Source organism: Bombina bombina, chromosome 3 (assembly GCF_027579735.1).
Source record: "Bombina bombina isolate aBomBom1 chromosome 3, aBomBom1.pri, whole genome shotgun sequence".
NCBI lineage: Eukaryota > Metazoa > Chordata > Amphibia > Anura > Bombinatoridae > Bombina > Bombina bombina.
This window is the reverse complement of record NC_069501.1, coordinates 1,209,456,100-1,209,468,699: the sequence shown is the minus strand read 5'-3', so window position 1 is coordinate 1,209,468,699 and position 12,600 is coordinate 1,209,456,100. Positions and strand designations below refer to the sequence as shown.

General features: G+C 36.4%; 1 protein-coding gene across 1 annotated transcript in view; it reads left to right on the top strand.

The window, feature by feature from the left end:
- Window positions 1-2,129: 2,129 nt before the first annotated feature.
- Window positions 2,130-12,600, top strand: part of PCF11 (PCF11 cleavage and polyadenylation factor subunit) — a 63,352-nt gene continuing 52,881 nt past the window's right edge. The window contains exons 1-8 of the mRNA XM_053708665.1: window positions 2,130-2,202; window positions 2,327-2,521; window positions 5,213-5,338; window positions 5,884-6,069; window positions 6,335-6,526; window positions 8,653-9,779; window positions 9,934-10,117; window positions 10,428-10,890. Of these exons, the coding sequence (XP_053564640.1) occupies window positions 2,354-2,521; window positions 5,213-5,338; window positions 5,884-6,069; window positions 6,335-6,526; window positions 8,653-9,779; window positions 9,934-10,117; window positions 10,428-10,890 (2,446 nt within the window). The 5' untranslated portion in view covers window positions 2,130-2,202; window positions 2,327-2,353. The remainder of the gene's footprint in view (window positions 2,203-2,326; window positions 2,522-5,212; window positions 5,339-5,883; window positions 6,070-6,334; window positions 6,527-8,652; window positions 9,780-9,933; window positions 10,118-10,427; window positions 10,891-12,600) is intronic.

Sequence of the window (12,600 nt, the reverse complement as noted above, 5' to 3'; positions counted from 1 at the left end):
TATTTATTTATAGCTTTTTATTAATTCCCAACACCAATAGACATATTTCATTGATGTTTTCTCATTCATCACTATTACACTTATTCTAATCAATTTATTATTGGAATGTTATATGGATGTGTATATGTATGCACATGTATATATATATATATATATGTGCAAATAAATAGTATATTATTAATGTTCATAATATATTTGGAATGGTGTGTATTAGATTGCGATTATTTATGTTATCAAGCATAAATGATATAATTTTATTGTTTCAAATTTTGAATGTATATTCACATTGGTGTACTAATTAACATTAACATTCGCTTTATATTTTTCATATATATGTTTTCTATATATTTTTTGTATAAATTTTAGCAAGTGGCAAGCACTGCATTGCGTATGTGTTATGATATATGTAATCTTTCTGATTTTCTTTAGAGCATTATCAATCACACACTTTTTTTTTTTTTTTTAATTATTATTATTTTTCATTGTGTGATATTACTAACCCATAAGGTAATCTAGAGAACAGGTCTCAAGTAGTGTCTTGACATAGCTGATAAAATATGTTAAATGGATATCAATTAGCAATAATAATAACATTCTCAAATGTGTTATTTTGTTTGCACATAACTGTGTTTATTATTATTGTTTATTTATAAAGCGTCAACATTTTACAAAGCACTATACAAAGGTAACCCCTGCAAAGGAACTAAATACATAATTCTCTAATACATTAGATATTTTTTGCACTTTTAAATCATAGTGCAATAAAGCATATCATGGGCCGGAATAGAAATAAAAAGCAGCCCTGGAAAAGTTTGAAGATCAGCTCTATTTTATGTTGAGTCTATAGAATGTAAAAGACCCATTTTTCTCAAAGGGATTACTGGGATACTTTTTCCCCTAATATTTTTTTTTCAGAATTAAATAATATTAGTTAATTAAACAAATGCCAGACAGTTGTTATATAGATACCCTACAACACAAATTCATCCATAATTCCCTTTCACAGTGTGAAAATAATTATCAATGGTGTGATCTGGAGAAGACACTCAACACAGTGGGCTCGAATTATCAAGCCTTCTCCTCCCCTACGACTGCAGGTTCTCACAAGAGAACCTGCAGTCAAGATTTATCAAGCAGCGGTCATTAGCTTGCTGCTTCCCTACCCTATTCTTCACCTCTTAGGTGGAGAATTCCAATTTCCCCTGTCTCGTCTGACTGGGGAGATTGACAGATCCTGCCTGTGCGTGATTGGCTGTGCGGGGGCAGGAGTCAGCATTGCATGTGAGTGCAAAATAGTGCTTGTGTGCAATGCTGAATTCTTCTAGCGGATTGCTGCCTGCCAGATGCGAACTGGGGCGGACGGGGGCGAATATGTATTGTACGCCCCTGTCCCCCTTGCTTGATAAATCTAGCCCAGTGTGTCACTTTGTCTCATACATGGTCTAGGAAATAGAAGTTAGAATGAAATTACAGTACTTTGTTACCTTTATACCTAATGATCAGAAGAAAAAAAAGAAGATACTGCTGCATCCCCTCATCAGGAGAACTACCCCATTATATTATAGCTGGCCAGCTCCACAGATGCTGCAGTCAACAGGGACTTTTCCTGGTAGGCCAATCCAGCCTTGGTCATACCTAGCACATTAGACATCTTGTTGCTGCATCTTTATATCATTTAAAAACTATTACTATATCACAGAGGTATGTATTTGTATGTATGAGCCTAATGTACCAAACCGGTCTCACAACTACCTGACCAATTACCCACTTACAGTCGCCAATAATAACTCTTAAATTTCGACACTATGTTGCTAAGCAAAGTAAACCAAACGGCAAACAAATCATTGAGCAATTTCCTGACACTGTAAAGGGTAGCTCTGCAAGTCGTAGCTTCAATGCCACGTTAATGACGTAAAAAAGCATTGGCCCAATCAGAAATTGGGAAATCTACAACACGCGAGGCTTCCCTGAGCATTTTACAGAGTTTGAAGGGATGGGTGAGACTTCCTTTGTAAACCGCCCAATGCGATGACGTAAATTAATTTTAAACGAATCAAAATCCAGAAAACGGAAAACAGGCGTGGCCATGAGGGTGACTTTTTAAATAACCTCTCGTGACGCCATATCGGTTTTTTTTTTTGCTTCTGTTAATCGCCTGCAACAGCCGCCATTTTGTGGGAGCAGTGAAAGGCGCAGACTGAGGTGCGAGGAGCTTCTTTTCTCTGTTAAATTCACAATACACTATTTTTGGAAGTTGACGTATAGCCCATCCCCCGTATTAGGTATTCGAAAATAAATTAAAAAATGTCTGTATTTATTCGGTAAGGTTCGTCTGCCTGCCCTCCCTGTCAAGATGTCGGAGGAAGAAGCCAGGGAAGACGCGCGTCGGGATTACCAGTCCTCCCTGGAAGACCTTACATTCAACAGCAAACCGCACATCAACATGCTGACCATCCTGGCCGAGGAGAACTTGCAGTTCGCCAAGGATATCGTCATTCTTATCGAAGCACAAATCGCCAAGGTTTTTATAACATAGCATTTTTTTATGTTTAGTTCCTCACCCCCTCCATTTTCTATCCCCTATCCCTCAATCCAAGCCTAAGGTCACTCGTGACGCTATTATTGCCCAATATTTGCCAATCCTAACCTCTGATCCACAGAAGAAACATCATGGCGGCGGTGTATGATTCACTCTCTAGACCTAAGGCGTCCACGCCTGTTCTTTTCTCCTTAACCCAGCCACAGATCCGAATATTACTTACCCCCCACATAAGATCGCATTTATATACTATATAGAGTTGTATATATTTAATTACATTTATAGTCGTACCAAGTAAAAAACGTTAAACAGTTTAACCTTTAACAGCTGCCATTTTATAGATGTAATGACCCCCTAGTTAAAATAAACATGCACATTTTAATCACCTTGTGTACTGAGGGCCCAAGTATCGAATACATCACTTCTCATAGTAACTTATTTTTTTTTTATTTTTTTTGTCAAAATTCTATACCAATTTATTACTTAGGTAAGACCTGATCTTAAGTTCTGTAACAAAGACAAAATGGGACAATCTGGGTTTCAAAGTAGCAATGACAGCTTTATATTTTTGTTTTAAAACCTTATTTTTATAAGGCCAATTTTTCCCAGACATTCACCCCAGTTCCAACATTTTTTTAACCCCCCCCCCCCAAAAAAAAAAAGACAGCATGTGAGATTCTTCTAGAGAGATCATTCTGTGAGGGTCAGAGCCTCCCTTTACCAGCACAGTGACACACGTGTCTGCTTCTAGTTATTTCTCCATCCTAGATATTATTTGTAGTTCATGCTGTACACGTACATGATAGTATCTCATGGAAAATCAGCTTTCATTAGTTGTAAAATTTGCGTTTCTATACATTGTACAGTACCATGTGCTTTTGTACATTGCTCAATCAGATTGCTTTGTATAAAAATGCATATGATCTGGTTATAATCCAATTCCTTAGTGTTAGATCTTGCCAACCGCAATTTGTATAAATGACACTTTTAGGCTTAACCCACTCCCTCCTGATTCCTGTGTATGCTTTGCTTTTTAATTTTATTTTATTTTGAGGCGTGTACATTTGAAAACTTGTTACTTCCTCTGATACGATCATTCCTCTATTTTTAAGAAATGCATCTGTTTTATATTTTATTTTTTTTGCTAAACAAGTTGTCTGCACCACTGTCTAACAGAATATCTTTTTAATAAACTGCTTTAAAATGTGTGACTGGTATACTACAATCTGTAAATAAAATGTATAAAATATGTATTTGTCTTTTTTATTTACATTTATTTATGGGTATTTCTGTATCCATGAGATTCAACCAAGGGTATGGGTTATCAATGCTACACACTGGTCTTTCATAATTCTGAGTTCATGTTCTATTTCAAGTTGAGATTTTCTTATTTAAATGTCTCCAATGTAATTGGTAACAAACTTGCTTTTAATTGGTTCCTGTTCATTTTTCTGTAAGATCATTTTACATAAGCAGTATACAGTATTTATGAAACGCTGTACGAAGCACATGTTCTCACTGACTCAATATGCCCACATACTATAGTTATCAAATAGTTACACCAGTGCAAACAATCATTTACACTACCCATTTCATAATGAGTTAAGCTTGCAGTTTGTCTTATTTTGTGATGCACAGGTTTAAGAGAACATAACATTTATACGAAGACCAAATTATTTGCATTTCATAATGAGTTAAGCTTGCAGTTTTTCTTATTGTGTGGTGCACAGGTTAAAGAGAAAAATAGCACACTTATTTTTTTGAAGACCAAATTATTTGCATTTTGTCATCAGATCACCGATTTCTGAAGCTATTGGTAACTAGCTCAGTATTACACACTTTAAACATTAAGACATAGGCTTGGTGTAATGGTCTTTCTTCTAGGTATTCTACTTGTACAATATATACCAAACTATTGGGTTTAGTCTCTCGGCTACATTTTTTTTATTTTTTTCAATAATTGGTCTAAAAAAAAGTTAGGTATGAAATTCACATTACTGAGAAACACATTTCAACATTTGGTACAAATTTTAATTCTCCAAATAAGGGAAAATTTTAAGCTCCATTTTCAGTGAAAGCTTTGAATTCTGTTCACACTAGTTAAATGGATGTTAACAAGGAAGACAGTCTTTGGAGGGGTAAAGTAATTAATACATTATTTAATTTGGTGAAACATAACTTTTTAAGATTAAAAATGTCAATCCAGTACTTGTTCTGTGCATCCGGACAGTGTTCTAGAAGACATATTGCATCGTTATTTGCTTGTACATAATGCATCTTCAGCAGTGGCCAAATGGACTTCAAGCTATACATAAACACCTACTACTGGACTTGTATGTGTTGGCAAACACAAATATGGAGAAAGCTCTTGTCTCCTCTTGCCACTCGACTTTGGAGTTCCTGAAAAGAATACTACTTTTGAAAAATAAATGTTGTGTTCAGTGTTTTAAAACAAAAAGGATATTTCTGAAACAAGTGGATGCAGTAAAGTAATGGTAACGCTAATTTTTCCTTTTTTATTCTTATAAACTTGCAGTTATAGTAAAAAAAAATAAACTACTTCACTCGGGCCATTTTGTATATTTGGTCTTTTTAAATAATTTGGTTTGTATACAAAGGGATTAGCCGGGTCTGTTGTTTTTTTATTAAACTTATCAGTTTTCTTTTATTTAGGCTCCTACCACAGAGAAGCTCCCAGTCATGTATCTTATGGATTCCATTGTTAAAAACGTCGGAAGAGACTATCTTACAGCATTTTCTAAAAACCTAGTTCCTACATTTGTTAATGTATTTGAAAAGGTATAGCGTAATATTTCTAAGTTAATTGACATTTTCGTGAATTTAGTTCTCTAGCTTGCAAATAAGCTTAAATCCATATGCTGGTTTTAAAGGGCGTTTCTTTAAATTTTACATTCAGTTAAGACGCTACACCTTCAGTATGCATCAGGTTACTCATTTTTGTTTCTTCAATACAACATGTATTGCACTTTCAAATAAATGTCATGAGTAACCAGATGACTCAAGATTTCTGCATGTTTCATGGCAGTCTTGTCTTGTACACTATTTTTCGTTAATTAATTCTAAATGTTATTTGTATTTCTTACCTAGTGCAACATCTGACATTACTTTAGATGAAATCAATGATGTTCGTTAATTCTAAAATGCATGTTAAAATGCCATTCTCAAAGCTTAAACTCATTTAATTAACTTTTTATATTAAAATAAGAAATATATTGCTTAAAAAGCATGTTTCTCATCAAAGATTTTTTCAGAAGCAAAATAGTTTTATATATGCTCCCTGGTGTGCAGTAACTTGTCAAAACATGAAATTGTTCTATTTTCAGGTTGATGAAAACACTAGGAAAAGTTTATACAAATTGCGCTCTACTTGGGATGAAATTTTCCCTTCAAAGAAGATGTTTGCACTAGATGTGAGAGTCAACTCAATAGACCCAGCATGGCCAGTCAAACCACTGCCCCCAAATGTGAATACCGCCAGTATCCATGTGAATCCTAAATTCCTTAATAAAGTAAGTATTTCTGTGATTAACTATGTCCTAAAAGGTTGAACATTATAAATGTCTTTTTTTGCTCATTTTCTAAAAATATCCTGTAACTTTTACTAGTTAATCTATAATCGGCTACCATTTTACAGTGTAAGTTTTAACATATCTAGAGAGTTTTTGTGAATACATTACGATATTAGCTCTAACAAAGAGGGTATCCAAAGTTTTAAATTCACTACTTAGTGTACAGATTTCTTTTGGCAACAAGCTTTTTTTTCTTCTTTAATAGTCAGAAGAATCACCTGCACCCTCCATTCCTGCACCAAGTGCAACTCCAAAGCCTCCAATGAACTCTGAGGTACAAAAGCAGTTGTCACAAGAACAGCTTATTAGACAGCAATTGCTGGTGAAACAAAAACAATTATTAGAACTCCAAGCAAAGAAGTTGGAGCTAGAGCTAGAACAAACTAAGACACTGCTGGTAAGTAGTCTATGCAACCGTTTGTTTCCTACAGATAAGGAAGTAAAAACTTGTGATTTATTAAAGGACCACTCAGTGCAGTAGATGTGCATAATAAAAATACAAGGCAACAATGTCTGCTCTGAATTTCAAATCAGCAGTAGTTTTTTTTTTTTTCTTTTTTTCTGGCAAATAAATTTTATCTTCCATTTTACGGCCCCCTGTATCATGTGAGACATCAGCCAATCAGACTAGTATACATATATCCTGTGAGCTTGTGCACAAACTCAGTAGTCTCTTGTTCCCTAGAAAGAGTGTATATAAAAAGACTGCAAAATATGCTAATGGAAGTAAATTTGAAAGTGTCTTAAAGGGACACCGGGCCCAAATTTTTTCTTTCATGATTCAGATAGAGCATGCAAATTTAAGCAACTTTCTAATTTACTCCTATTATCAATTTTTCTTCTATCTCTTGCTATCTTTATTTGAAAAAGAAGGCATCTTAGCTATTTTTTTGGTTCAGGACCATGGAAAGCACTTGTTTATTGGTGGGTGAATTTATCCACCAATCAGCAAGAACACAGTGTGTTCACCAAAAATGAGCTGGCATCTAAACTTACATTCTTGCATTTCAAATAAAGATACCAAGCGAATGAAGAAAATTTGATAATAGGAGTAAATTAGAAAGTTGCTTAAAATTGCATGCTCTATCTGAATCACAAAAGAAAAAATTTGGGTTCAGTGTCCCTTTAAAACAGCATGCACTTTCTGAATTGTAGGTATTTTTACTTGAGTGTCCCTTTTAAAGGGACATTAAACTGCTTGGTGCAACTACAGTAGCATGGTTACTATTTACTTCTTTTACTGGACTCTGCCATTTGGTAGCATGCGTATTGTTGCATCCTGTGACAGAAATGCACTTTCACAAAACTGATGTTACAGGCTCTTTGGTAGCTCACATAATAGAGAGCAAAGGTGTAACATTTTTGCAATTTTTTATTTTTGTTGCAATGTTCAACAAATATAAGCTCCAAGATTTCAGCATCCAGTGTGAAGAACTTCACTACATAATTGTAAGTGGTTAAAATGAGTGAGCAACTTTGAAGAAAGGTACAGGGGAATAAATAATAGCATAGTGAGAGGTAACCATGTTACTGTAGTTGTACTCATCAGTTTAATGTCTCTAAGGTAGAAGCATTGATTGTGTTAACTATGTTGTAGTTCTAAGTTTACTTTTTATTTATTTTTTTGCCTGTACCTTTGTGTCTGAGGTATTAAGTGATATAAAAGTGATTTTGAAGTGCATTAACATTTTTTGTGTATATCCTACTCGGAACAAAAACAAATATATTGTTCATCAGTAGGCTAAATTATACTTTACAAATAAGTTAATCTAATTACTTTGTGTCTGACATTTGTTAGTTTGTATGCTGTTGACTTAAAGGCATGAGACCCAAAAAAGTTTCTCTCCAGATTTCATATAGCGCATGCAATTTTAAAACAACTTTCCAATTTACTTCTATTATCAGTTTTGCTTCATTCTCTTGATATCCTTTATTGAAATTGCAGCAATGCACTACTGGAAACTAGCTTAACACATCTGTAAAACAATAATACATATGTTTCCTTTTCAGCAAAGGATGTTAAGAGAACAAAGAAACCATTCTACCAGCCCAATCTATCAGCCAATTACAGAATTGTATATTTATACACTGAACTATTGATGTATGCTCAGTAGTAGCTGGTGCCTCAGTGTGTGTATAGAAACACTGAGCACAAACTGAGCTGTAAATTCTTTTTATTAATAAAATTGCATGCTTTATCTGAAATTAACAGTTTATGAGTTTAGTTTCTCTTTTGGCATCAATGGCCCTATTGATGCCTGTTTGGCCTTTTTTCAAATTGTTGCCCTTTTAATGTTCAATTTCTACAGTAAGTAAATGCTATTCGGAGTCCAGAAAAAGCAGTTTTGTTCCTAGATGTACCGATAACTTCAAATATTGTTACACCTCTGTTTAGACAGTTTCAGAATGTGGTTTATTTATGCACACTGTTAATCTGTATTCATTTTTGTATGCATGTGCCCTTTCACTGTTTTAAGTCTCAATTCATATCTACATTTTTTTTAAACTGTTTCCTTTTTTTAGGCTACAAGCATTAATTCTGCATCAGTACCTCCAAAACATGTTATACCAGAGGTTCCCCACATTCCTGTTAAAGTTCCTCATCTAACAACCACGCATCCTGAGAATAGAATTCCAGTACCTTCTCAACCCCATGATTTGCCTCAAATACCCACTAGAGACCCTCGGCTTAATAGAGGTGGGCAACATTCACCTCATCCTAAAGATCAGACTCATAAAAAAGAATTTAAATCAAACCAGCCAGTGCAACTAGACTGCAAATTCAGTAAACCAGTATCTCATGAAAAGATAGATCACTCCACAAAACAGGAAAAGACTGGTGCTTATTCAAGGCAAGAAAAAACAAATGCTACAAAGTTAGAAAAGGTAAATACCTCTTTGAAGCAAGAAAAGCTGAAAGTGACTGAAAAAGAACTTAAAAAGGACTCTATGCAAACAGATCTTAAAGGTAAATCCAAATCCCCTTCACCTCTACAAATTAAATCACTGCATCCAAAAGGAGGAGAGACCATCAGAGATACTGAAGTCAAACGTGACCCTAGGTTACGGAAGCATGTTAAAGACAAAACTGAGGATAAAGAGGATGAAACAAAAGAGAGAAGAAAAAGTACAGAGAAAAGAGAGGACCACAAATCCTCAGAACACAGGCCAACTGGAAACCGAGGCAAAATGAATGGTGCTTTCCTAAGAAATGACACCAATGTGGCAGATTCTGATAAATCCGCTCCAAAACCTGGAAGAACAGGCCATAGGAAGAGGTCACGTTCCCCAAAGTCTCGATCACCGGTACATTCCCCTAAAAGAAGGGAACGGAGATCTCCAAAAAGACGGCAACGAAGCAGTTCTCCTATTCCCTCTCTCCTAAAAATTGGCAAGCTACAACAGCCACCACGTAAACCATCTCACATAGATGAATTTTCCTCAAATCTGCGGGAGGAAAGAAATAAAAGAAACTTAAAAGCGGATCCACGTGACAGTCGAAGGCAAAAGAGAATTTCAGAGGAAAGACAGCAAGAGCCCTTAGTTCCAAGTTTCATTAAATCTAATTCTGAACCAAAAGAAAATGTGGAAAACTGGCAAGGGACAAAGCCTAGTAAAAGGTGGAAGTCTGGATGGGAGGAGAATAAAAGGTATGACTTTGCTAGTTGTGTATGCATTTGTGTTTATATAGGTAAACTTGGGTTATTTTTTTACATTTTCCTTTCTCTCTTGCCAGTTAGGTTGGTGTAAGATTGCAAACAAAATTTGTTTTGCTCCTTTGAAAAATGCACTTATTTATTTCAGTCCACAGAATGATGATCATCATCAAAGCAACCGGAGTCCATATCCAAGGCGTCGTGATAGTTGGCCTAATAAAGGTGTTGTTTCTCCTCGAACCCCAAAGCAACAGCCTTGGTTAAGTGTTGATGCCAATCTGCAGATCCCAAAAGAATTGACAAGCGCAAGTAAAGGAGAGCTATTGAAAAAGGTAAGTGTTTGCTTTTTTTATAGGGCATTTAAATGCTATGTACAATTTATTTTAAGCAAATATTAGCCTGGGCATAACATGCAGATGTCCCCATTTATTATTAAATAGTGATAAAAGGTTAACATGTTTTCTGTCTCCATGGAGTAATGGGGACTACTATGTTATAACCTAGACTTCTTTGTATAAAAGACTTACCTTATCTCCTGCTAAGGCCATTGTGACTGTAAGGGATAGTTCTAGAAGAGCTTTTATATTAACCATTTTAGAGGTAACGGCTAATGTTACAGGCTTGCTTTCATTTTCTTTCTAGGCTAATGAACGTCTGACATCTGGAGAAATAACACATGATGAATTCCTTGTTGTGGCACACCAAATCTGTCAGCTTTTTCAGTATCAAGAAGAAAAACATCGGTGTAATGTATGGGATAGCCCCACAGAGGAAAATAAAGGCTTGAGAAAGAAACCTCTACTTTCCAATGCAGAATTGACCTATTACCAGCATAAAGCAAAGCTAAAAAGAACTCAAGTACAAGCTCCTTTTGCAAGAGGTGATCCTTTAGACTCTGAATTTTTGGATATACAGCTAGATGAAATGGTGCACTCAGGTAGAGACAGTGAAAATGAAAGAATGACAGACAGCCTATCTGAAAGAAATGAGCAGTTTCCAGTTAGGATGAGGGGACTATCTCCCCTGACTGGAACAAGACCTCAAGCTGATGACCTCTCCCATGAAAGCCACAGAAGACATGACGAGCAAAGGGAGATTCCAAAAGGTATGTTAGTTTTGCTTGCAGGCCTCTGATATGTTGTATGCTGGTTTTCTTACATTTTTGGTATCTTTACCATAGGGGCAGAGCTAGGCAAATCCAAAGAGGCAAGGAAAAGTGTTTAAATTTGTGCCATTGGAATTTTTTGGAATTTTTATGCTATTATTTGTTTAGAAATTAAACTCTGGCATTAAATATTTCCATCTTAATGGGAGGAGAGTCCACTGCTTCATTCATTACTTGTGGGAATTAAGAAGCTGGCCACCTGGAGGAGGCAAAGACACACCCCAGCCAAAGGCTTAAATACCTCCCCCACTCCCCTCCATCCCCTGTCATTCTTTGCCTTTTGTCACAGGAGGTTGGCAGAGAAGTGTCGGAAGATTCAGAGTAGTCTCTTATAGAAGGTAGTACTCTTCGCAATGGGACTGGAGTTTTAAGTAGTCCTGTCAGCCTCTCAGTGAGTGCATGGGTGAAAGTTAGAGTCCAGAGATGCAGGGAGTGTTGTCTCTGCGAAACAATTCCAACTCAGATTAACAGCTCCATAAGCAATCAGTGTTGACAAGTTTCGCTGCCTGCTTTCTGCTCTCAAGTCCATGTTAGGAGCGATGCTACTAACCTGTCACACTTGAAAGGCCGTTTTCCTGTTCCATGGCATAGATTCTGGTAAAAGTTTCATTTTTTTATTCATGTATGATGACACTAGAAGACAGGGTCACAGTGTGACTCTTATCTGTATAGAATCAAGGGTTAATATCTCCTGAGAGGAATTATTGAACGGGGGGGGGGGGGGGGATAATCTTATGTTTGATTTTATGTGTGAGATGTTATGGGCTCATAGGCTGTTATGGAATATACATGTCTCACTTTTGGAGCCATGCAGCTTACAAGCTTGGCATGCTTTTTCTCATGGCAGGGACGGTCCTGTATTGTGCTCCATATGATTCTTCCCTCTTTCCTGACCGGGTGTCTGTCAGAGAGGAGTCCTAACTCTCTGTACTGTCTGGATCATGGGAGGTGGTGAGTGCCACAGCAATTGGGATATAAAGGTGCAGTTTTTTTGAATAAAATGTTTTATTTCTCTAGTTCTCCGGTTAATGCACTAGCAATGGAGGATTCTGTTACTCTTTTCCTAAAGAGTAATTCCGGTTTATAATGTGAGGCCTTAGTTCCGTCCCCTCAATTATGTTCCATATGCCTTGATAATGTGATATCAAACATGTTTGATACCACTGAGCCGTCCACCTCTGAGAAGTTGTCGTCCAGTGAGGTGCGTACCCTACATGCTTATCTCTCTACACATGCAGTTTCCCGTAGCATTGCTGATCCTCCATCTGGAGGGGGCCATATTATCACCAGACATTACTGCGCAGCTCAGGCGGCGGTGTCTGCAGCCTTTAATGCTTTACCTCGTCCTGCTAAGCGCAAGGTTACATATTGCACTCCTTCCGAGAGTACATCAGATAATTTATTGGATTTAACTGATAGGGTTATCAGAAGATAAAGTTTTCTGAGACTCCAGAGTATGAACATTCTGGGTTAGTCTGCTGCCTCTAAACTTCCGGCTGTGGAGGAACCAGACTTTAGTTTTAGGAATTTGCGCTTTCTTCTAAAGGAAGTTTTTTGGCGAATTTTGTGGTTCCAGATGCCAAATTGCCTGAGGAACTTTTAATTCCTAAATTGGATAGAGCTTGAGGACAGGGTAGTACCTTATCCTTC